At 35.4% G+C, this 25,120-nt stretch overlaps 3 protein-coding genes across 16 annotated transcripts; 2 read left to right on the top strand and 1 right to left on the bottom strand.

Annotated features, from left to right (window-relative positions):
• The first annotated feature begins 1,166 nt into the window (after positions 1–1,166).
• LOC104908655 (hypothetical protein) lies at positions 1,167–14,699 on the top strand. 11 transcript variants are annotated; one of them, XR_008968269.1, is made up of 5 exons: positions 1,167–1,376; positions 3,159–3,222; positions 10,571–10,833; positions 10,928–12,484; positions 13,844–14,699. XR_008968269.1 is itself a non-coding variant. In XM_057392726.1 (3 exons), the coding sequence occupies exon 3, from the start codon at positions 13,883–13,885 to the stop codon at positions 14,462–14,464; it is 582 nt and encodes a 193-aa protein (XP_057248709.1). In that variant the 5' UTR covers positions 1,167–1,376; positions 7,219–7,383; positions 13,844–13,882; the 3' UTR covers positions 14,465–14,699. The 11 variants fall into 11 exon arrangements, 7 of the variants coding, with proteins under 7 accessions (XP_057248709.1, XP_010696100.1, XP_010696094.1 ...); XR_008968268.1 differs by having other exon boundaries at positions 10,571–12,484; XR_008968270.1 differs by lacking the exons at positions 10,571–10,833; positions 10,928–12,484 and adding an exon at positions 7,219–7,383 and having other exon boundaries at positions 1,170–1,376.
• Positions 14,700–14,765: 66 nt separating this feature from the next.
• On the bottom strand, positions 14,766–17,782 carry LOC104908643 (hypothetical protein). Of its 3 annotated transcripts, none has more exons than XM_010697774.4 (4): positions 17,530–17,782; positions 17,008–17,056; positions 15,757–16,121; positions 14,766–15,319 (listed from the first exon to the last, which is right to left on the bottom strand). In XM_010697774.4, exons 3-4 carry the CDS (start codon positions 16,114–16,116, stop codon positions 14,870–14,872), a joined length of 810 nt encoding a protein of 269 aa, XP_010696076.1. In that variant the 5' UTR covers positions 16,117–16,121; positions 17,008–17,056; positions 17,530–17,782; the 3' UTR covers positions 14,766–14,869. The 3 variants fall into 3 exon arrangements, with proteins under 3 accessions (XP_010696076.1, XP_019108168.1, XP_010696083.1); XM_019252623.3 differs by having other exon boundaries at positions 16,958–17,056; XM_010697781.4 differs by lacking the exon at positions 17,008–17,056.
• A 1,278-nt stretch (positions 17,783–19,060) lies between these two features.
• LOC104908637 (SPX domain-containing protein 1) lies at positions 19,061–24,986 on the top strand. 2 transcript variants are annotated; one of them, XM_057392727.1, is made up of 4 exons: positions 19,420–19,560; positions 23,400–23,626; positions 24,099–24,225; positions 24,386–24,986. In XM_057392727.1, exons 2-4 carry the CDS (start codon positions 23,609–23,611, stop codon positions 24,829–24,831), a joined length of 591 nt encoding a protein of 196 aa, XP_057248710.1. In that variant the 5' UTR covers positions 19,420–19,560; positions 23,400–23,608; the 3' UTR covers positions 24,832–24,986. The 2 variants fall into 2 exon arrangements, with proteins under 2 accessions (XP_010696073.1, XP_057248710.1); XM_010697771.4 differs by lacking the exon at positions 23,400–23,626 and having other exon boundaries at positions 19,061–19,560.
• The last annotated feature ends 134 nt before the right edge of the window (positions 24,987–25,120 follow it).

Below are 25,120 nucleotides of genomic sequence, written 5' to 3' on the forward strand. Positions count from 1 at the left end.
TTTTATTTTTTCTAGAAAAAACACGAAAAAAAAATTAAATGGGTCGACCTGAAGGTTGACCTGTTTATCATAAGGTTGGGTTGGGTTGTAAATTTCACCCCGTTTAAGTTAACAGGTCAGGTTGGGTCAAGGGATTCTCAACCCGCCAACCCACCAACCTAACCTGATCTTGACCCAACCCGACCCATTGCCATCCCTACACGAGAAACACTTGGTAACCAACTGGTATAGTCCAAAAGAGACTCAAACACCCAAAAAAAAACACAATGGTACCATTATAACCTGGCATTGGTATCAAATTATTATCAGGACTGGTACCAAGGTATTAATATTTTTCTGACAATGGTACCATTATAACCTAGCATTGGTACCAATCAAATCATTGCCACACGCGCGTGATATCTTCCAACACATAAAATGACCAATCACTTTTTTTCTTCTTTTCAAAACCACCTAATTCTTACTTCTATCCTTCAACCAAGCCTTCTAGTCTGACCCACGTTTTACAAGTTATGGCCTATTAAGTTGGTTTCAAGTCACTAAAATCCGCTAAAAGTTAAGGCCTTATAAATTAGGCACATACAAAGGTTAACTAATAGTTCAGACCTTTTTAAAATATCGTCCAAAGTTTAGACTCATATTGCCAATTTTTCCTAAATTTATTGACATTGAATAAATAAAGAGATAGAAATTTTAAAAAGAGTTTATTAAGGTGTAATCCCCCACAATTTTAAAGAATTTTCATAAATATATTAAAGTATTTATGTAGTTATGTTTAAATCCAAATGAGTTTGGAAAATAATTTGACTTTTAAAAAGGGTTGACTATTTTAAAAGTCAACTGAAATTATTTTTCATAGCTTAATAAAATTTGAAATATTTTAATTAAGCATGTTTTAATAAGAGTTCTAAATACTAAAAGTATATTGAAAAGGTAGTTAATGGCAGGGTTGTGCAAAAAAATCCGATCCGAACGATCCGATCCGAAAACCCGTTGGTCCGATCCGAATTTACGGATATCCGATCCGTTTTTTGAATTTCGGATTTTTCGGATCGGATATCCGAAAAAATTATCGGGTTTTCGGATCGGGTTTTTGGACAAGTCGAATATCCGAAAACCCGAATTTTAACTTTTGTAAAAATTTTAAAAGTGGGCTGCACAATTAGCCAAATAGGCTAGGCTAGTAATATACTGTAAAACACTAAAACTCTCATATCTCACGCCTGTTACTCTCACGCAAAACCCTAATTCTCTACTTCTCTCACGCCTCAAGACACGCAGTGTCGCTGGTCGCAATCACGGCTGCCAGTGCCGGCGCCGGAGCAACTGAAATGGAACGGCCGACGGGAAAGTTACCAGATTCGTCCAAGTCTGGGGTAAGTTCTCCTCTCTCTCTCCATTTTTTTGTGCGTTAATAATATTCGCCCAAATCTGGGATTTTTTGTTTTTTACGTTAAATTATTCGTCCAAGTCTGCATTGGTGACAAATTGCATTATTTTTTTGAGAAATTTTCGAGCTAGTCTCCATTTGTTTGAGAATTTTTCGAGCTACTCTCCAACTCTCCATGTTCGAGTACTGTTCGTAACTTCGTATGTTAGATTTCCAGATTTAGTGTGAAATAATTTTCGAGCTAGTTATCCTTGCATAGCAGCATAGGTACGAAATACTGAAAATAGTGAAATACATGTCTATTGTTAATCTGTCAGCATAGCAGCATAGGTACGAAGTACTGTTCGACTGTTCGTCATAATCTGCATTGGTCTACCATCTACATGTCTACTGTTAATCTGTTATGAGTATGCTAAATTGCGTTATTTCACGGCTTATAAGCAAGCAGGTGGCAGTGTTGTGTATGTTTCATTTAGTTCATTGTTATAAGCAAGGCAGTGTTGTGTAGATGCTTGATTTAGTCCAACTGAAATGGTGGAGTGATTCTTGAAAATTATGTTATAATAGCCATATGTATTATGTGGCAGTGGTGTGTGTCTTTTTTTTTTTCATAATAGTGATCCAAATAATGTTGAATTGGTGATGATTGATTGATTATATTGGTTTGAACTTAGAGAATATGGATCAAGCAGCCAACGTGATGCTTAGGATCATTTTTCGGATCTTCGGATCGGCGGATCGGATATCGGATCCGATCCGAAAATCCGGATATCCGGATTTTTTCGGATCGGATTTTTGCCGATCCGAAATTTCCGATATCCGACAATGCACACTCCTAGTTAATGGAATCGAAAGCCCAAAAGTGATAAAAAGGGAAAGAGTAATTTGATGACTGAAGTTTTAAATAGCCCATCTTATTAGTCATCAAGTTTCATTAATTAAAATCTCTTTTCCTAAGCCCACAAGTACAAGCCTTTATATAAATATCCTAAAAACCCAAAATATTTTCACCCTACACTTATTTCTCTCCTCTTCTCACGTCATTCTCTCTCTTTCACTCGGCATCTCTCTCTCCTCCTTGTGCGTCGTTTTCTTCAAGTTTTCTCTCAAATATTTGTTTCTTCTTCTCCAAGTAACGTTTCTTGTTCAACAAGAAACGTCACGTTTACTTCTCAAGAACCGAAATTTGACCGCCGGTTCCCTTCCTCCGTGGATGTTGCTGTCCGGCCCTTTCTTCCTCCCATTGTTGTGGTTGTTTTCTTTCTTCCTCTCCAAGATTCCATTAAAGTACTAGTTTTTATGTTATTATATTGTTATTTATCATATTTGCAAATTAAATTACTGTTTTATATGCATATATATATTTCGGTTATTATGATTATTATCATAACAAATTTCAGATTTAATATGTTAAGTTTATTTTAGTTTTTATCATGAAATTTATAGTTTTTAGGGTTTTTAATTACTAGAAACTATATATATAAAGTATAAATCATGAGATTTGGTTAGTACATAATTTTATATGTATTGAATATATTTTCAGAAGATTTATTAAATATTATAAGTGCTGTAATTTCAGAAAATAATTATTTTGAGAGTTTTAAATAATTTTTAATCACTAGAATAGTTGTACTATACTAGGGATTAAAAATAACGAAAGTTTGGTACGTAAAAACGATTTTAAAACACGTTTAAGGGGGTTTTGATCGTTTTAAAGTTGCTGTAAATTTTAGTTCGAGATATTTATTTTCGTTACTTTATTTTCTAGGCGGAGATTTCGTAGTAGGAGACTTTTAGCAAGTAAAAGTGGCCTACCGATTGGTTTATACAAGGTACGTACATCGTGTACGTGCTATGTGATTTAGAAGCATGCTCTAAAAGTATTTTATTTATTAGTATCATGTATAGGACTCTATTTGTTCATATATATGATTATTGGAATTGTTTTTACATGTTATTTGCATGTGTGCTACATGTAAACTAGAAGTGATTATGATTATAAATGTTTGTATGGAAGATTGATGCAAGCAGGATAAGTCAAGTTTATTTATTAATTCGTGAGTGAATTAATATAAGTTAGAGTGAATCATGTGTTACATGTATTCTTTGAGTATTATTTATTATCTTATAAGGACCGTGGACCTTATTTGGTAAGTTACAAGTTCTACCTATATAAAGGTAAAGTTTATTGTTGGCTAGGTTCAACAAGCAAGTTAGTAAAGTATAAAAAGGAGTCTTGATTGATGAGTTGTGATCACTTGTTAATCCAAAGATAAAAAGAGATTCGTTATGATTGTTTGAGTATTAGTTATGTGTTGCTTGTTTGTTGTGTCAACACAAGTAATAAATATATTCAACGTAAAGTGAAACGAGAATAGGTTATAGACTTTAGACTGGTGCACGTCTAGAGTTGGACACTAAGGGTTGGAATTCATGGTGAGGTGCCATGGGTTTCTTCTAGGAATGGATTGATCACCATCCCTCTTTCAGTTCAAAGGTTTCTCGATATCGCAGGTCATTTTTGGAATATGTGGTAGCTCCCATATTTCCTATTTTTAGATAAGTCTACTCGTCCAATAACTAAACCATTTAAAGAAAGAAATAAAGTTTAGAGTCTAGTTCAGTAATAGTTGTCTGCATATTATTAGTAAGAACGAATGATGATCGTTAATGCGATTGTGAAGCAACAAAGACGATTATGCAAGGTTTAGTTCTCCTCTAAAATACTTGAGTCCTCTCTCGAATGGTCCTCAAGAGTAATCGCTTAATCTATCAACTAAATCCTCTCTCGAATGGTCTTTAGTTAATTGATTAAGAGATTCGATAAGTTTGGAAAACCCCTAATGAAGGATCCCCTTAATTTCCACCCAATATCTTGGTATGGAAATTAAGTTGATTCTTGGGGTTAAAGCAATTATTAAACTACTCACTAATCATGGAGTTAAAGCAATTAAACAATGAATCTATGACTAATCTAAGGTTAAACATGATTAAGAAATTATTAAACTAATAGAAATCGCAATTATTAAACTAAGAGAATAAAAATCTTAAATAATATGAGAACATAAACAAACACCAAGAGAATGAAATAAAAACTAAAACTTTGAATTGAATTGAATGAAAGTACCTGAAATGTAAATCGAATCACAAACTATGATCTCTAATCTCAATTACCAATGAAAACTAAAGTGTTTTCTCTCTAATACAAACCCTAAAAAGTTGTGTGAAAAATAGAATAAAGCGTAAGTCCTCGAAATAAAACAAAAACTCGTTTAATGAAGCCACGAGCTCCCTTTTCCGGAAACGACTGGTGCGGGCGCACCAAGATGAGGTGCGGGCGCACCAAACAGAGGTGCGGGCGCACCAAAATCAGGTGCGCGGCACCTCACCTTCTGCCTCAAACGGAAGTTCAACTTAAAACGAGCATAACTTCTTCGATTTATATCCAAATCAAGCTTATGACCAGTCGTTGGAAAGATATCGAAACGAGCTTTCACCTCCAACTGGAATTACCTTCATCCGATTTGTGGTTTGAAAGTTATGTCCATTTGAAGTTCTCTGTTCAAGATTTCATTTGCAATGTGCTCCTTTGTGCGAGCGGACATGGGGAATGGTGCAAGCGTACCATTTATCAATGTGTGCTTTATTTTTCATTGCTACCTTTTCCAACTTTACAAATCGTAGCCATCTTAGTAGTTTCACCTATATCAAGAACATGGCAAAACAAGGTGAAAGCAAATGTACTAGAAATTCGGTCAAAAATGACTAAAAATCAAGCAAAATATCACTATGATCAAGTATGATCAAGTGAATGAAATAGAAGGGAAAGGGAGAATAAACGAGGGAAGAAAGGGGAGAAAGAGGATCAAAATGAGCTAAAAGGAGTCCATAAAGTACGTTTGAAACACACTTATCAAACTCCCCCAAGCTTAGCGTTTTGCTTGTCCTCAAGTAAACCAAGAGTGAGAATGAAGGAAAGAAGAAGAAAAAGAGAATAAAAAGAAAAGGGAAACTGCAACAAACTAACCTATATGCTCTAAATGCAAGGTTACAAACATGACATGCAAGCTAAATGAGTTCATAGCAAGATTTAGGAGACCAACCAAACACAAGAGGGATGATGATTAGGAAGCACAAGAGTGACTTTAAGAGCTCAATCCACCGATCAACCGAGTCTTTTTGAAAGAAGGCTTTCCAAGAGTGATTTCTCACTCTTCTCCACTTCCAAGATCCAAGTTTGACTCCTCCCTAGGGATGCTCAACCATAATTGCTCGCCTCTACCACATTTTGATGACCATTATCATGACTTGCACAAAATCTCGCCCGCACTACTAAATCACCAAGCCAAGTCCAATCTAGAAGTCAAAAGGGACTTTGTTAAGGTTGTAACGGGGCTAGGTTAAGGGTGTGGATGATAGTTTAGGAATGTGGTGTAAAAAGGGTAAGTGGAGTACAAACTAGGGGTAAATACTCTTCCAAGCTAGTCCTAACACCAATCTCAATTCAAGAACTCACACATAACCTTGATATCCACTTTGACTCTTTCACCTTTTGAACTCTTTCACTTTTTGAATATTTTTCATTTTTCTCATCAAATTGCTCTTTCTTTCTAATCTTTCAATAGAAATTCAAATGAAACACTAAGAGCTTTCTTTCTTTTTATTTCTTTTGAAATTTTTGTTACTTTTGCAAATACTTGCATATTAACTAACTTTCAACCAAGACTCAATATCAAAACAACTCAACTCAAACAAACTAGACATGCACTCCACTTTGGGGAAAGTTTGGCCATGACTTATTATAAGGGTTAAGCAAAAATAGGATAGAAAGGCTCAGATGGGTTGAGAAGCGGATAATTATGCCGGTATACAAGGTTTTGGCTTTATAGCTCCTATTTCTAGCAAAAGAAACGCCCTAAATCATTCTTCTAAAGGCTCGATCTTATGCAATCTTGGGGAGCTAAAATGCAAGTCACAAGTTAGGCGATCAATGGTGAGGGTTGGGAATGAGTCTTACGAGGTTCTTGGCCCTCCTTCGGGATTCGTCGCACAAGGGGCAAGGCAATCCATTCATCCAACTCGCCTAATTTCAAAGAGACTCTACCAAAAGTTATCGTTCTCAAGAGTCACTTAAAGTCACAACAGGGCTTCCAAAACCATCAAGTCTAATGTAGGGAAGGTCTTCCAATCAAGTTATGAACATTTTAGCCACAAATCATGCATGCAACCAAGCTATCCTAAATGCAGGAAAAAAAATATTTTTGTGTTTTTTTTATGCAAACCTAACATGCAAAAGCACTAAAAAGAACCTAAATGCAAAGGGAGAAAAAAATGTTGAGATGGAGAGAACACATGCTAACTAACCCCCCAAGCTTAATATAAACTCCGTCCTCGGAGTGTACAAGCAAAGAGAAAGTAAAGGATGAGGTGGGCAGAAAAACAAGCAAAAATCCTAACCAAGTAAGATAAGGAGAAGGGTCTCAACATACCTGGCAAAAAGAGCTCTTTTAGGATAATTAGCTAGACCTTATCACTAAATAATTTGACAAAGATCTCAATAGTTTGTCATAAGCATTAGCACACATTTCACAATGGATCAAATAGGTATGATATAGATAAAGAGCATGCACAAATTTCAATGCGTCTATATGCTTACCAAGTAATGAGTGCCGGAAATAATGAAATTTCCAAGAGAATCCTGGAAAGTATGAAGAACAAACATTAAGATTCAAATAAAAAGAAGAAAACAATGAGTTCTCCTTTTGATGATCCTTGCAAATTTTAAGCTCGGTCATATCCTCGATGACTTTCATTTGGGTCTTGTGAAGGTTTAAAGAGGTCAAAGGCTCTTCCAATGGTGAAACTTTGAGGCGAGGGAATAAGATGGGAAAGGAAGGAACTAAGTCGATTTTCCTTGAAAAAGGAATATGAAGAGAACGAGTAGAAACAAAAGTCTCATCAACTACTTTTTCAACATCATTAGACTTTATAGTGTAAGCTTTCTCAACAAATGATTCCTCTACTCTGATTCTCATCCATATCCCACTCATCATCTTCATTAGTTATGGTCATACAAGAGTGATTTTGATTATTGATAATTTGACCCAATGTTTCAATTGATATTTTGCTAGATTCGACAATGTTGTCCATCATAGAATCACATCTCTTTAACAATGCCATATTTTCTTCAAGTGAATTAAGAATTTCAGAATAAACATGGCGTTCACAGCTAGAGACATCTTCAAATTTGAGAAAGTGGTATTTCCATGGTCCCACTCATAAGTATCTCTAGACAACCACCCAAAGAAACTCCATGCTTCATCAAAGTGTTGGAATCGAAATTCACCATTAAACATAGACTCCACAATTTCTCTTGTATGCATATTCAAACCATCATATATCACCTCACACATCTCCCAAATCTCAAGTCTATACTTAGTTAAAAGAGTGTTCTCAAATCTCTGATAATAATTCCAAAATGGTTCATCCTCATATTGAGGAAAAAAGAAGTTCGTCATTTTTTGGAATTCTCTTAAAAAAAAAAAAAAAATTATGTACAAAACCCTAGACTCATATAAACAACACTTACCACATAAAATAAAGACAAGAAAAAAAAAACCAAAAAGAAAAGTAAAAAAAAAAAAAAAAAGAAAAAAAATCAATTAAGCAATTTCAAACTTAAAAAACTTCAATCAATAGCATAATTTCCCCGGCCACGGCGCCATTTTGATAAGAGGTTTTTAGTGTGTCGTTAAGACACCAAGACCGCTTTCCAAACAATATTTATAATCCTAACAAGCAATACTAAGAAATAGTAAGGGCAAGTCAAGGGTCGATCCACAGGGAAAATGGATTGATTAAGTCTATCAGTCTAGACTACCTAATTGAAAGGTATTTGGGGGTTTGAAAATGTTTGGTAACAATTAAGACTACTAATCACTAGAACAAGCAAAAATCACGAGTTTAAATATCAAATAAAGACACTAGAGTTAAGGTTACTAGTATGAATAAGAACGGATGATGATGTTAATGCGATTGTGAAGCAACAAAGACGATTATGCAAGGTTTAGTTCTCCTCTAAAATACTTGAGTCCTCTCTCGAATGGTCCTCAAGAGTAATCCTTAATCAATCAACTAAATCCTCTCTCGAATGGTCTTTAGTTAATTGATTAAGAGATTCAATAAGTTTGGAAAACCCCTAATGAAGGATCCCCTTAATTTCCACCAATATCTTGGTATGAAATTAAGTTGATTCTTGGGGATGATAAAAGAGTTCAAAATCCGTTTAAGAACTTTGAAATCAAAATACCAAAGTATAATGTGATCAATATCTATCCTAAGGTCTCAAAACACCAAGATCAATGCATAATTCTCTGAATAATCACAATCACATCAACATCATATTTAAAACCCTAATTCATACTTTCACCCTAACCCTAGATTATGAAACTACTCACTAATCATGGAGTTAAAGCAATTAAACAATGAAATCTATGACTAATCTAAGGTTAAACATGATTAAGAAATATATTAAACTAATAGAAATCGCAATTATTAAACTAAGAGAATGAAGATCTTAAATAATATAGAACATAAACAAACACCAAGAGAATGAAATAAAAACTAAAACTTTGAATTGAATTGAATGAAAAGTACCTTGAATGTAAATCGAATCACAAACTATGATATCTAATCTCAATTACCAATGAAAACTAAAGTGTTTTCTCTCTAATACAAAACCCTAAAAATTGTGTGAAAAATAGAATAAAGCGTAAGTCTCGAAATAAAACAAAAACTCGTTTAATGAAGCCACGAGCTCCTTTTCCGGAAACGACTGGTGCGGGCGCACCAAGATGAGGTGGGGCGCCCAAACAGAGGTGCGGGCGCACCAAAATCAGGTGCGGGCGCACCTCACCATTCTGCCTCAAACCGGGCAGTTCAACTTAAAACGAGCATAACTTCTTCTATTTATATCCAAATCAAGCTTATGACCAGTCGTTGGAAAGATATCGAAACGAGCTTTCACCTCCAACTGGAATTACCTTCATCCGATTTGTGGTTTGAAAGTTATGTCCATTTGAAGTTCTCTGTTCAAGATTTCATTATGCAATGTGCTCCTTTGTGCGAGCGACATGGGGAATGGTGCAAGCTACCATTTATCAATGTGTGCTTTATTTTCATTGCTACCTTTTCCAACTTTACAAATCGTAGCCATCTTAGTAGTTTCACCTATATCAAGAACATGGCAAAACAAGGTGAAAACAAATGTACTAGAAATTCGGTCAAAAATGACTAAAAATCAAGCAAAATATCACTATGATCAAGTATGATCAAGTGAATGAAATAGAAGGGAAAAGGGAGAATAACGAGGGAAGAAAGGGGAAAAATAGGATCAAAATGAGCTAAAAGGAGTCCATAAAGTACGTTTGAAACACACTTATCAATATGACTCTATTTGTTCATATATATGATTATTGGAATTGTTTTTACATGTTATTTGCATGTGTGCTACATGTAAACTAGAAGTGATTATGATTATAAATGTTTGTATGGAAGATTGATGCAAGCAGGATAAGTCAAGTTTATTTATTAATTCGTGAGTGAATTAATATAAGTTAGAGTGAATCATGTGCTACATGTATTCTTTGAGTATTATTTATTACCTTATAAGGACTGTGGACCTTATTTGGTAAGTTACAAGTTCTACCTATATAAAGGTCATAGACTTTAGACTGATGCACGTCTAGAGTTATAGACTTTAGACTGGTGCACGTCTAGAGTTGGACACTAAGGGTTGGAATTTCATGGTGAGCGTGCCATGGGTTCTTCTAGGAATGGATTGATCACCATCCCTCTTTCAGTTCAAAGGTTCCTCGATATCGCAGGTCATTTTTGGAATATGTGGTAGCTCCCATATTTCCTATTTTTAGATAAGTCTACTCGTCCAGTAACTAATCCATTTAAAGAAAGAAATAAAGTTTAGAGTCTAGTTCAGTAATAGTTGTCTGCAGATTATTATATGTTTATATTATTATTTATCTCTGCAAGTTACTTTTGTAGTATCATGTTTAGGATTATTTATGCCTGATATGTAGTACTCAGCTTTGCTGATTACGTGCTTGTTGTGTGTGTGATCATGGCTTTGTCCATTGATCCTGTGGTGATCCTTCGGGGGAGCAGAGTCGAGAAAGCATTGACATTACAGGTTCACAGATGCATCTCATTGGGAATCTGGAATGGAGAGACTCATTGTATTACTAGTATCATTTAAGTTGCTTTCGTAGGAACTTGTGTTTTCAGACATTAGTTTTAAGTTGGTGTGTTTTAGTTTGAGACATTGTTATTGGTTTCATAAGTTTTAATAAATTGTTTTTTAGTAAGTTGTTTTCCGCTGCAAAATTCTGAGTAAGCCGAAACGTTATCACACGGGCGATAATGCCTAGGTAATTCTCTAAGGTTATTATAAAAGTATTTTCTAGAAAGAGAGAATTATCGGGGTGTTACATAAGGTTAATTTTATTTTACTAAAATATACAGTTAATAAATTCAAGGAAGGTATAATACGCAGAGTTGGCAACGGGAAGAATATTGATCTTTGGACAGACCCCTGGACAAGTGCTGAAAAAAAGAGATTTGTTGAGAGTGACGAAATTGAAGGTCTCGGTGTTGTGGGGGACTTGATAAATTTCGATACAATGGAGTGGTGAGCAGAGTTACTTGACCAATATTTCTCTGAGAGAGATGTACGATGTATCCTCGTTATCCCTCTTAGTGCTCGTAGAGGTGCAGATGTTTTTATCTGGGCTTACTCTCGGGACAGATGTTATTCAGTGAAAACAAAATATATGTTAGGCAAAGGGGGTAACCTTGATGATTTTCATGGCGATTGGGTGGATCTCTAAAAGGTGGATTTTTCTTAAGGTTCGTCATTCTATGTGGAGATTTTGCAATGATTCCCTACCTGTTCGTGCAACTCTTCATGTTCGCCATATTATGGATGTTGGCTCATGTCTGTGGTGCCCAGATCATAACGAAACCGTGTTCCATTCCCTAATGGGATGCGAGAGAATTCAGCCTCTATGGAAAAAATGCGAGTGTGAGGAGATGGTGAAGGGCTCGGATGAGTGGGGTCTCTTGAGCTGATGGCGGAATGGAGTAAGATGGATGCAAAGATGGTTCAACAAGGGTGTTTCCTTGCTTGGAATATCTGGTACAAACTGAACAAGTTTGTTTTCGAGAGCAAATGTACGCCGCTTGATGTTATAGCCAATTTTCTGTCTATGTGACGTTCACAACTTCTACAATCAACAGATTTATGCGGAGTCAATTTGGGGTTCCTCTCCAAGCCCTAACAAGTGGTGTACTCCACCTGAGGGGTTATTCAAAATCAATACTGATGCATCATTGAGTGAGGAAGGCTAAAGTTTGAGTGTTGTAGCCTTGTAGCGAGAGATGGTGAGGGGGTAGTCCTCTTTGTGGTGGTAAGGAGAACACGAGCTTGGTGGCCACCTGTTGTAGTGGAAGCTAAAACCATCCACATGGATGTTGGATGGGCGAAAAAACAAGGGTTCAAGGATTTAGTCATTGAGTCTGATGCACAAGTTTTAATCTCTCGCTTGTCTCGTACTTCAATCTACTTCTCTAATTTGGATGTCATCCTTGGTGATATTATTTTTATATGTTCTAGTTTTCATTCTTTCTCTTTTTCTCATGTTAGGAGAGGTGGAAATTTTGTTGCCCACCACTTGGCGAAAGTAATGTCGTTTGGTTATGAACAATGTTGGGTTAATCATTATCCCAGTATTGTTTCTCCCTATATACTCATCACACTCTGTCTATGGTTTAATGAATGCACTATACTTTCCCTTTATAAAAAATTAATAATTTGAAAATGTATTTTATCAAAAAAAAGTAATTGAAAATGCATTTTACAAAACAAAAAAATAAAAAGGCAGGAGTCAATGTGAATATAGCAACGTCTCAAATTGTACAACCGTACAAGTATGTCTCCATAAATTGTTCAGTGTGTTGTGTAGCAAAAACATGAATTCTCGAAACCCGAACATTGGCTCCAACGACGCCGTCTTGAACTAGGTTAAAATTTCTTATTCTTATCATGTCTGTATATCCAATATTCGGTTGTTTTCTCTAAAATTACATTTCACATCTTATCTCCCTTCTCTCAACATTAACTGTAGTCTGTAAGTATCTCTGTTTTCGTTATTATTTGTTTCCCGTTGATCCCCTGTTATATGCTTATTTATGTGAAAAATTGACTAGTATATGCTCATAATACGATCATGATGATTAGTCCACTCGTCGAAAGCGGTGGGAAACTCTTCGTAGTACGACCAAAAAATAATATGATTACGATACTAATTTTTTTATTTGGGATAAAAAATATATGGGAGTATATGATATGGCTTAGGGTAGATCATAGATGTATAATATGATGATTGATGAACTAAGTTTTATTTTCTCCATTATATTCAGTAATACCTAAGTAATGCTCATTTTCTTTTATTTAACATAGGATGTGCATTTACTAACTCAACTAAAAGATTTCATCTTTTTCTAAAATGATTCAGCATATATTAATCATGATATAATTATCAATGCAATAATCTATGAATTGATTATTTTTAGAACCACTTTAGTGTATGAAAAATGCTACATTTACATAGTTGTGGGTAATTTACTCATGCTTTAATGTCTATATCAATTGGGAAAAACAAGTATATGTTGTGGAAGGGAAGAAATGCTCCCCTAATATATACGATTGTGATTTCTGAATTCGGAATTCCGGATGGAGGGAGTATGATTTGTGTTGAATAAGAAGAAATCTCAACTGATTTGGGGAACAATTCTGGTTTATGGTTGTGTATTAAATTTGGAAGCATAAGAAGAGGGTAATTTTTTCTTACTTAGAGGGTGTGGTATGGGAAAAATTGATGTTAGGAAATGAATTCAAATAAGCGTTTTCGTTTCTAAATGTTTGGAGTGAGTGTTAAGTAACAATTACCGTTTATGGAGAGAGATATAAATATATAATCCCCCAGTTTGTTATCCTTATCAAATTAATGAAATCAAATTACCTTTCTTTCCCTAATAATAAACCTCTCAATTGTTTCCACTTCACTAGGATACCAAATAACTATTTTCCCCTCCTTATTCAAATCCTTTCTATTCCGTTTACTGATTATTCCAAACTCCCCCTTATTTCTACCTCCATGTCTTTTGGTTAGGAAATGAAATTTTAGTATCATATGGAAAGGCATTACTAACTTTTTTCCCATCAAATTGAAAATTAGAAGTGGAACTTCTTGGGAAGTTGTGTTTTCCTGATCTGTGTTATTAAGATAGCTCAGTGTTTTATTTTTCTAGCAATGCAACTTCCTTCCTTTTGTTATGTCGGACAATTGGCTAATTACGCTTCCTATGAATATGTAGCAGGGATTGAGTTTCGTTCGTTAAATCTAGATATAGTAAAACATGGTTTCTTCAAGACTAGCTCAAGCATTGTCAAAGTGCAAGATCGTAAGAAACGATGCAATGTTCAGGAATACGCGCAATGTATCAACCAGCATCCTTCCCAATGTGTCGAAGCAGGATCCAAGTTGTCGAGTGGCCAATATTGGGCGAAATCAATCGGGGCTAGCTGATGCTGTCATTCAAATTGATGGCTCATGGCACAAAAAGTCCATGACAGGAGGTGCAGCTTGGATTATGAAGGATGAACATTTGCAAAAGATATATGGTGGCTGCTTGCACGCCAATGGAGTCTCTGCCTTACATATGGAAGTTTTAGGCTGTTTACATGGTATCAAATGGGCAATAACACATCGATTTCATAATGTAAGCATCTACACCAAGTCTCGTGACTTGGTACAACTTCTGCAAGGAAGTACTCCATTGGATATTACACTATTATGGCCTATACAGGAAATCAAATATCAAGCTTTGCTGTTGAATTGGTGTTGTGTTCATAGAGTTTCGAGGTCTGAAATTCATCATGCTCATAATGCTGCTATTGCTTGTAGAGCAGGGTTACTTTCTCCTTGTAGTAGTTTTTAACTGGTCTTATGGCGTGGTTCTCTTTGACAATGTCAAATAAAAATGTGTCAAATAGCAAATATATTCATGGCTTCATTACATATTTTCATGTCATTGAAGTGCATGCTTCCATATTTTTTCTTTGTACAACGTTGTTGTGTCACCAACCTTCTTTAGGTTGCGTTTGGATACCCATATTTCATTTCAAATAGTACATTTCAATTTCGGAATTCCAATTTCCGAAATTCAATTCCAAGTCTAGTGTTTGGGAAACTTAAGAATTTCAAATTTGGAATTTCAAATTCCAATAAGTTGTTTGGAATTCATGGAATTTCAAATGTTGAATTTCAAATTCAAATACTGTTTGGCAAACAAAGTTAAAGTTTGGAATTGTAATTCGATCCTACAACCAACAAAATAGAACTACTAATCACTAATACATAATAAAATCCAGTCTAACTTTTGCTCCTCCGGTAGATGTTTTAACATATCGAACTCATCCACCGGCCCATTCACAAACCTCTTGACAGCTTGAAGCACCTGTTGACCCGAAAGCCCAAGAACGCTAGAGACTACGTCGTATATCTCTTGGGAACTCGGTTTCGGAGGGCCTTGCGCTTTATTCACATACTCTCTGAAAGAATCCGCAAAACTACTAACAGCATCCGCAAGACGATCCCTCTTGAGCTTCTTGTTTGACCCTCCGGAAGAAGTCTCCGATGTACTCCCTCCTTCAATTTCAGTGTCCATAGCAGCAGCGGACTCCTCGTGCTGCTCTGCCCCATCACCGGTTGCTCTATCCAAAGCAAACAAAGTCACTATGTCGTCCCAATTATCAATACACTTGTTCAAGTATCCAGAGGCATTAGGATTTTCCTATACATTAAACAATAGCAAAAGTTAAATTGCATAATCATTTCACTACAAAACAGAATGAAAATTAATCAAGTAGATTATTAGATAATGTGAAATAATGTGAGAAGGACTGAGTACAGACTTGAGCCCCTTCATAAATCATACTCCAACAGTCCAACTAACATAAGTATATATAGTCAGTGCAGGAGGTCACCAGAAGTGTACAAGCATTAATATCCATATATAATGTCATTAGTAAACACAAGAGGACAAATTCTTAAATAAATATTTGGTATACACTTTATCCTAAGAAGTAAACTTTCCAATATATGTTCTTATAAACAGAATGCCAGAACATAATTTATGAGTGCTAGTAAACATTCTTTTTCTTTATCACAGTTTCTAATATTAATCACTAATAAGATGAATTGCAAAACAAAAATTAAGACATAACATACCTGACAATATTTTTTCCATTCATCAAGCTCTTCTAGAGGGATCACCACCATCTTCTTTTCTTCATCCCACTTGAATTTTGTGTAAGCTCGAATTTCAGAAATAGTAGCATAGTGCCTCTTCCAAACCCTAATTCGGTTCCTAACATGATCCACAGTCACAGATATATTCAGTTCAACCCTTAATTTGTCCACCACGGCTTGATACGCTTGGGACTTGAAATCCCCATCACCCTTGTTCCCTTCGTTAATTTGCTCATATAATGTGGAAGTAAGAATCACATCCATTTGGCGATTCCACGCAACATATCCCCGTTTACGTGGAGGACCCATAGGTTCTTTGCCTTGTCTTTTGGAATTCATTGTTCCTACATATTGCAAAACACATAGTAAACATTAACTATGAGTCACAATCTTCACAGAGGAGACTGCACTATTCATTATGTATCCACTGTTTCAAGTTCACGTATCGTCATACATACAATTACATATCAAAGAGCAGGAGGCAGTAACATAACCCAGATTGTACATATTACAGAAAAAAAATACATTAGCACTATGTCACTAATCATTGTCATTAGCACCTGCCAAACAGATCAGATATTCATGAGATCTCAAGTACAGATCAGATATCCATGAGATGTTCAGGTAAGCTTTAAAACACGGAAGCAGCAGTAGTATCTAATAAGCTTGCAAATAAATTATACGCATATAAAAAAACTATTAAGAAAGAAAGAATATATGATGCAAAACCACATAATAACCAAGAGTTTCTTACTATAATCTTCCTTATCATTCCCTTAATTTAAACTATTAACATCACCAACTTCACAGCACCTTGAATTTCTCTTGCTGACATTGTTTGTTTCTTACTATAATCTTCCTTATCATTCCCTTAATTTAAACTCGTCACTACTCACTAGTGAGCTTTTCACCATTAACAAAGCAGAAGTATCTCCCAAGCAAGCATAAACCGCACAACATTTCACAAAAGTTGTCTTCAGCACAATCTAAAGGTTATTAAACAATCTTAATGACATGATTAAAAAATAATGAACTTCTTCCGGTGGACATATTATTGCCCATATGCCCCAGAAACAGTGTCATAATTTACTGATGCAATATTCATTAGAATAAGCATAAATTTTCCTCAATGAACATACAACAGTAACTAACTATTTGGTGATCTGCTTTATTATATTACCAATGATAGCAACTGAAATTCTTAGCAACTTGAAAAAGCTTCATGAATACCTTTCTCCTTTTATATCTGCTATCTGGGTTTCCTTGTTGGTCTCTCTATCTGCAGGCAGAGAAGCATTTAGGTTATGTTTTTATTCCCATGTTAATGCTCTTAAGATTTGCGTCACTTTACTACATTTTTGGTGTATACCAAACTATTTCAATACTTCTAATACTTCATCTGAGAGATGATTAGCAACAAAATCTAGAGAATCTGTACATTATTGTTAATTGTCAACATTATCTCATTTTAAAAAAAATTGTCAATGTCAACATTCCATGGCAGACATAAAAATTTAGCTTCTCTACATGTCTATAAACTTGCTCTACAGAGAGATGATGAATAAGCCATATACTCAGTACAATTGCAAAGACTAAAAAAAACCCTAATTAATCGCAAGATATAAATAACTAATATATAGAATCCAAATTTCAATCAATTACACATTCTAACCTAAAACAATATTTATAACTCAACCATAAACAATCTCGCAGCAAATTCATGGTAAAAAAATTAAGAATTGAGAAACCAACCTTAAAAATAAGATTTCGCAATGTAGGGGGAGAGAGAAAGCTCGCGATGTGTTGAAGAGAGAGAAAGCTCGCGATGTGTTGAGGAGAGAGAAAGCTTGAGGGAGACCATCAAAACAGAAACCGAAGAATCGTGAAACCAGACAACGAGGAGAGAGAAAGCTCGAAAAATCTCCAATGGAAGAGAGAGAAAATGAGTAACGAAGTTGTATCGTGATTGTGTGGATGAAGAGTGAGGTTTGGATTTCAAATGACAGTAATTTACTATGATTTCAAATGATATGGCTGAGGTATATTTAATAGTGTAGGTAATTGGGCCCAATTCCAATTCCAAATACTTTAAATTGCCAAACATGTGAATTGGCCCAATTACAGCATTTCAAATGAAATGTTTGTATCCAAACAGGCCATAGGGATTCAACGATATGGTATAATAGCTGCAGATTTGATACTCATTACAAAGTCACAAGAGACACAGTAACAAACACAGTACATCATTCGAATCATTTAATTTGATGAGTTGTCTAAATTGCCACTAAGTCAACTTTTGTTGTCTTTTTCTGGCAAAATTACTAACATACTCCGGTATGGACACTGTTGGCCCATACCGGGTATGCGCCAATAGTTTCTCATCCTCTTGGTAAGGTGTAAAATGTTTTCCATGAAAATGAGTTTTTCTTTTCTTCTCGTTTTCCGTTGTTTGGTATGGACGTATGATAAGGGGTGTAAAACAAGTTTTCCATCAAAAGTGCTCTAAGGCTCCGTTTGGTAGGGCGTAAAATGTTTTCCCGGAAAACTGTTTTCCTCTATTTTCAGTTTTACATTGTTTGGTTGGCAAAAGAGTGTAAAACCATTTTCCTTTGGGGTAAAATTACTCTCCCAATGATGGAAAACCATTTTCCTTTCAAAATGAAGGGAAAACTATTTTCCTTATCTCTCTCGTACACTCCTTTCACTAGCTCTTTACTTTCCCTTTCATTTTACTTTCATCTCATCATTTTTCTTACATCGAACCAAACAACGGAAAACTAATTTTGGAATTGTATTTTCCATTGTAAATTGTTTTCCATGAAAATCATTTTACACTGAAAATATTTTACGCCCTACCAAACGGAGCCTAAGTGAAAATTATTTTCCTTTAAGAAAGAAGGGAAAATCCTAATCACCTCCTCGGATAATCCTCCCTTCACAATCACCGTCCCTTGGTCTTCCCATTATTAACAATCACTTTTTCCCATAATGAAATCGGTGGTGGTGGCACTGGCACATTGTTTTTTAACAATGAGTTGGGAGGAGAAGCCGAGAAGGGACAACATTTGAGATGGGTTTTAGGTGACTAGTGACAATTTCGAATTCTGATGCTTCATCAATGTAAAGAGGTCCGAATCTACGAGTGACATAGATACTTAAAAAATACATACACTATCTTGTATGTATAACACCATGGTGTTTTTATTTAATAACATGTATAATACCATGGTTAGTATCAAATTATATTAGTAATCCCACTAGGCAAAGTGGCTTACCATAATATTCTCTCTCATATTTTTATGAACAATCCTTCAAATAACGAACTAAAGAGAAAAAAAAAGAAGCATAAAATCATCTTTAAACGAACCAAACCACCATACTTCTTATATTCTCTCCACCATTTTTTTCCTTCTGAACTCTCTCTGACACCTCTCTTTACACCCAAAATTATTCCCCCTTCTTTCTCTCTCCTCCATTTTTCTCAATCTAATCATGAAATTCTGGAAAATTTTAAGCTATCTAATCTTACAAACCCTACCTGATTGGCGCGACAAATTTCTCTCCTACAAAGATCTCAAGAAACAATTGAAGCTTATTTACCCCATTAATGGCGATCACGACGCTTCTAGACCTATTAAACGCCCTAAACTTACCGCTGAGGAGAGAGAAAGCGACGCAATTATGATGGAGGTTAATAACTTTGTCTGTCTTTTAGAAGCTGAAATTGAGAAATTTAACAATTTCGTTGTTGAGAAAGAAGAGGAGTATATTATTCGATGGAAGGTAAATCTTCAATTTCTACTTTTTTTTTTATTATTTATTTATCAATGTGTGATTATGAATTTAACGAATGATTACTTGAAGAAGCATTATCTGCATGTATTTGTTAGTATTAGTGATTTGTTTATTGATTTCGATTATGATGATTATATAATATTTGTGCTTATTTTGTTCTTGTTATTACTTGTAGAAGCATTAGCTGCATGTATTTGTAGTATTGCTGAATTGTTTATTGATTTCGATTATAATGATTTTATAATATGAGTGTAATTGTTTGTGGTAATTATAAAATTCATATTTGATTTCGTCGTCTTACCAAAAAGGAATAGGTTCGATTGTTTAATTAGTTTTGTAGTATCAATTATTGATTGCCGGAATTACCGAATTAGGATATGAAAGAATAGTGAATTTGAGCGTTTTCGTGGTTAGCTGTGCCGGGTAGCTGTCTCCAAGGGTCTAAATGACGAGTCTTGTGAATTTTCTTTGGAATTTAGAATATGAGTATATTTATAATTATCCACTACTTTGATGGAATCTTGAGGGAGTTGGTGATTACGACTCGTGACACCGTGATCGTTGGTGTTTTCGGGATCCACATGCTTAATAACTATGATGGATGTTAGTAATTATGGTAATGTGTTCAACTTGTTGAGATGTTTAGTACAAGTGGGGTGAGTTTTCTTTTGTTAGGCTTGGCAATGGGGTTGAGTTCACTTTTAAAGAATAAATGACATCTAGATGGATAAGAGCGGAGAGTGATCTTTATTCTTGGATTCTGGATAAAGTAGCACTAAAATAACAAAAAAGAATTATTATTGAAGCTTGTTGTCGTCAGGAAAAGGGTGGTAGTTCTTGTAACTTGTAAGTTTATGTGGTTGTGACTTGTGACCTGTGGGCGCCCACGAGGAAGATGCTAGCTTGTATCTTATGGTCTTTTAGTATGAGCGGCTATATTCGTTTAGTATGTTTTTATTTACCAAAAAATTAGATGATAATCATTTTGGGGGCATTCTGTGTTTGCAATAGATTTGGAAAGAACTTTTTTTACAGTAATGTGTGAATACGTCATATCTAAATCACAGTATTTGAAAGATTAGAGTTCAAGTGATCTTATAATAGTGCTTGTAATAGTGATGAGAATTTGCAGTGCTTGGTAGTCTAGTAGTATCGTTTCTCTTCTCGTTGTTAGATTGTTTTCGTGATAGCGGCTGGTTGTATGGTTTCGTTTCTCCCCTTATTCCACGTGAATAACACTTAGTTGTTTGTCAGATTTAGGTCTTTTTCATTTAGCTGCTGGTGTACATACCCTTTAAAATTCTTTACCATGTTCCCGCAATGAAGAGGGACACTCTTCTTTTGAACATAACTTGGTTAAGCAAGTTCTAAAAACTATGGAAGAAGCCTCAGTAGTTATATCCCTTCATTGGCAGAGTCTTTCCTTTTCAAATAAATGAATAAATAAAAGAACTATTGTTTTTTACAGGAGAACCACCTGGACTGCGTTTGACTTTTGTTTTAATTTCCCTTTGAATAATTATAACAAGTGGAATATGAACCATGGAACTTGGAAGGCATCTATTGACCTAGCACATGAGTTCTTTTATTTTCTTTGATTGTTAGGCTGCTCTCCACAAGTCTACATGTTAGACCTTTATTCCTCTTGCACAAGGTTTTCTTACTCCTGTCATGGAGATTTTGTGCCAAATATTGAGTATAGTCCAAGAAATGCCCTAATATTCATACTCCTGATTATCGTTTAAATGACTTACTCCAATTGCTAATTGCCATGATGTATGGTGTTACCTAATAGAACGATCTCACAGCTGTTTTTCTCCTCCTTAGCCACCAGATAAGTTTCAGTGCCTTGATTGACCTCAAGTACTGTCTTTTAGAACCTAGATAATGTATGCCAGCTAAAGTAGCTCGCCAGTTGCCAACCAACTAGACCATTATATCCCTTACGGCCCGTTTGCTTGTTAGTTATAAATGGTGGTAATGGCATTTTTGTGAAGAAAATCATTGTTCATTCCCATGGTAATGCAAATTTATCCTAAAGTGTCTATATTTCTTCTTAATATTCATTCCCATCCAATACCACCTTGTACGTGGTAATGAAAATTGCTTTCCCTTGAAGGAAAAAAAAAAAAACAAGCTTAGGGGTGATATTGGGAGAAAAAAATACAAACTTAGTGGTTGAAATTGCCCCCCCCCCTCCCCAATGGAGATTTTAAAGGTGCTTCCCTTGTAACATTACACTTAAAATTCATTCCCATTACCATCTATTGACGACTACCAAACGGGTCATTAAGGAACTTTTCAGGAATGAAAAGCTGTGACATGGTTGATGCAGAAGCATTTGAAATCGGTTCAGGTTCTGACTTGAAAGGCTATGAAAGATTAGAAGCTCTCCTAGTAATTTCCCATGCCTTCTTCAGGCTAGAACCTAGGCTTCTTGAGTCTGTTGCCCCGATAAAGCTTTTATATGTCAAGGACACTAAATCTTTTACTTTGTGTTTGTTGGGTGCATATTGATATTCATTGTTCTGACCAGCAAAATCCTATGTTTGTCACCTTTATTCTTACTTGTGCTCATATAATGGAGGAGATCCTTGCAAATGTGGCTATAATAATGAAGGTGATGGTTGCAACATAGCAGAACATGTTCCTCCTTAACTTCTTTCTTAACTTCTTTTGTAACTTTTAGGTTGGCTTTGTTTTTGGAGGGAAGGGGGGTTATGTTACTTTGTCTTCCACCATTTTAAAAACTGTTTGATTCTGGAGAAACTACCACCTTGGATTTTCTGACGCACAGAAAGTTAAGTTCTACGTCAAGCAATTTCTCCCTGAAATAATACTCTCTTTGTTTATACTCCCTCGTTTCTTTTTAGTTTACTCACTCCACTTTGGAGGAGAACCAAGGAGGAAGTGTAAAAGTGTTACAGAAGAACTGAAAAGTTGGAGGGAGAAACTGAAAAGTGGGTTAAAATATAGAAATGTGGATGACATGGGTGGAAAAAGAGGAGAAAGTAGATGGGACATGTTACCAAGAATAGAAAAAGCAATTGTGTGTAGATTAAAAAAACAGATGAAAAAGAAAAGTGTGTAGATTAAAAAAACGGAGTAATTATTTGTTATATTTCTCATTCTTGGGGACAAAAGTCACTTAAATTTGAAGACATAATTCCAATATGAAAAAACTTTGAGATGCGCGATCTTGTATGATTCATCCTAACACGTATTTTCAATATATCCATGGTCAAATATGTGTACTGAAAACTGTAAAAAAAAAAAAAAAAAAAAAAAGGAGCAAACAACGAGGGATATAGGGATACATGTTATTGTCATATGCACAGTGTAATTGTAGTAGTACTTGAAACAAATTAAAGCTTCCTTCAGTATTGTTTTTTTCAGTTCATTAAGGTTGAAGATTGCCACTTATTATTGCTTCTATCTGTTTGAATTTTAGAGCTGCAGGAAGACAACTGATACTTAGACTTAAGATAGATAGGTGCTTGATTGTGATTGCAAGAAATACCATTCCTATCATGATATCTGCCAATAAGATATCTCGGTGGTGTGTGGTGTGTTGTGGTTCTTTTAGTGATTGATACTTACAGGTCAGAAAGTGAAATGAGGCAGGGACTAATATGTACTCCATTGTGATCTGATCTTATTTGGAAAAATCCCATCCAAAAAGGAGATCCCAATCTTTTTTATTCATTCATGCACTAGTTGTTTGACGATAGGCTATTTTGATGTTAAATCCCTATCAAGTTGATTTGTAGAAGTTAGTTCTCGCTTGAAATGAGTGTCAGAATATCATCTGAAGCTGTTTCTTTTAGGCAATACGAAATAGAGATGGAGATTTTCCATGTTAAGAGAGAAGTCAACATGGTGGCCCACTATTTTTCTCACATATGAAGGTGGATAGGAAGATTCATGATATCATTTCTGGCTGCTCAACTGAATCCTTGGATAATAACCTTAAGGAGTTCTGTTTGAGGAAAATTGAGAACAGGACGGAGCACTCTATCCCAATCTTAATCAACAGATGCCCTTTTTGTTTAATGTAAAGGAAATGCTAATCCTTCACCTTTAAGTTTTATTGGTGTTTGTTCAGTTTCGCTTTCCACTATACTTTGTTTATTATCTGGTTTACATTGTGTATAAACTTGGTTGGTACCCTTTTGAAGTAATGGCATGAATTTTAGTTTTTCTTGAAAAAGAAAAAGTACACCTAAGGTCCTTACTTTATTTTGTATTTTGGTGATTAGCTTCAGGTCCTATATTAGATTACTTGTCAGTCATATTATGACCTCAAGCTAATATCTTAAACTGCGTTGAGTTTTTCTGGAATTGGGCGACCTGTTAACAATCTCTCTTAGCAGTGATCTTGTGTTCTACTTCTGCATATCTGACATAAAGATGAGATATGACTGGTTACTTGAAATTTGAAGAGAAGTGTCTACATGCTCCTGACCCTTGTAGCATGAAACTAGTTTGTCCATTCATCTAAATTCTACACTTTGTTTGTCAAATAGGAACTGCAAGACAGGTTACCACAGGCCACACACTCGAACGAGGAGTTGATGGGAGTTGGAAGGGAGGTTGTAGATTTTCATGGAGAAATGGTTCTTTTGGAGAATTACAGTGCCCTTAACTATACAGGTGTCTAAATTTATTTTTTTTCCTTCTTTTTGGCCTTTGATGCTTTGATGGAGTACATAAGAAATGTTTTAGTTGCATGGCAGTGTTGATAATCCTTGTCTCATAATTTAAATACTTCCTGACGACCTGATGCATATGCTTGCCATTGATGTCCCTGCAGGTCTTGTGAAAATACTGAAAAAGTACGACAAGCGCAGTGGTAACCTAATACGCTTGCCATTTATCCAAAAGGTCTTACAAGAGCCATTCTACACAAATGACACCATCTCCAAGCTTGTAAAAGAATGTGAGGCCATACTAGATCGCCTTTTCTCACAAAACGAACTACAGGAGTCTTCCCGAGTGGCCAATACAGATGAAGTTTCCGAGTCAAGTACTGGCAGCACAAAGAAAGAAGGGCTGCTTGCTGCTGATAAAGAACTATCAGAAATAGAACATATGGAGAGTATGTACATGAAGCTCACTCTCTCAGCTTTACGAGCTTTGAAAGAAATCCGTGGTGGAAGCTCTACAGTGAATGCATTTTCGTTACCCCCGTTGGACAGTAGCACGCTTGAGGATGAAACTTGGAAGAAAATCCCATTCGTAGAACAAGCTGCTAAGTAGATTGAGCCAGAATAATCTAATCCCTTTAGGTTGCGGTGCCGTCTGAATTACACAACCCTTTTTTTTCCTTTGTGTGTTTGGTTCAAAAATATGCTGTGAGATCACTGTCTAAACATCATTCTTTTCGGATGGTATGAATCACTATTGTACTTTCAGGAGTGCACAAAATTGACAGAAAGTTGAATGTTTTATTTGTTGTTTTGCGACTGGCAGTAAACCAATCCAAAGTAATCGGGTAATAGTGCAGCCTTCAAGATCAATATCTATTTATCTTATCAAACTCGGTTGA

The sequence above is a fragment of the Beta vulgaris genome, chromosome 2 (assembly GCF_026745355.1).
Source record: "Beta vulgaris subsp. vulgaris cultivar EL10 chromosome 2, EL10.2, whole genome shotgun sequence".
NCBI classification, from domain to species: Eukaryota; Viridiplantae; Streptophyta; class Magnoliopsida; order Caryophyllales; family Amaranthaceae; genus Beta; species Beta vulgaris.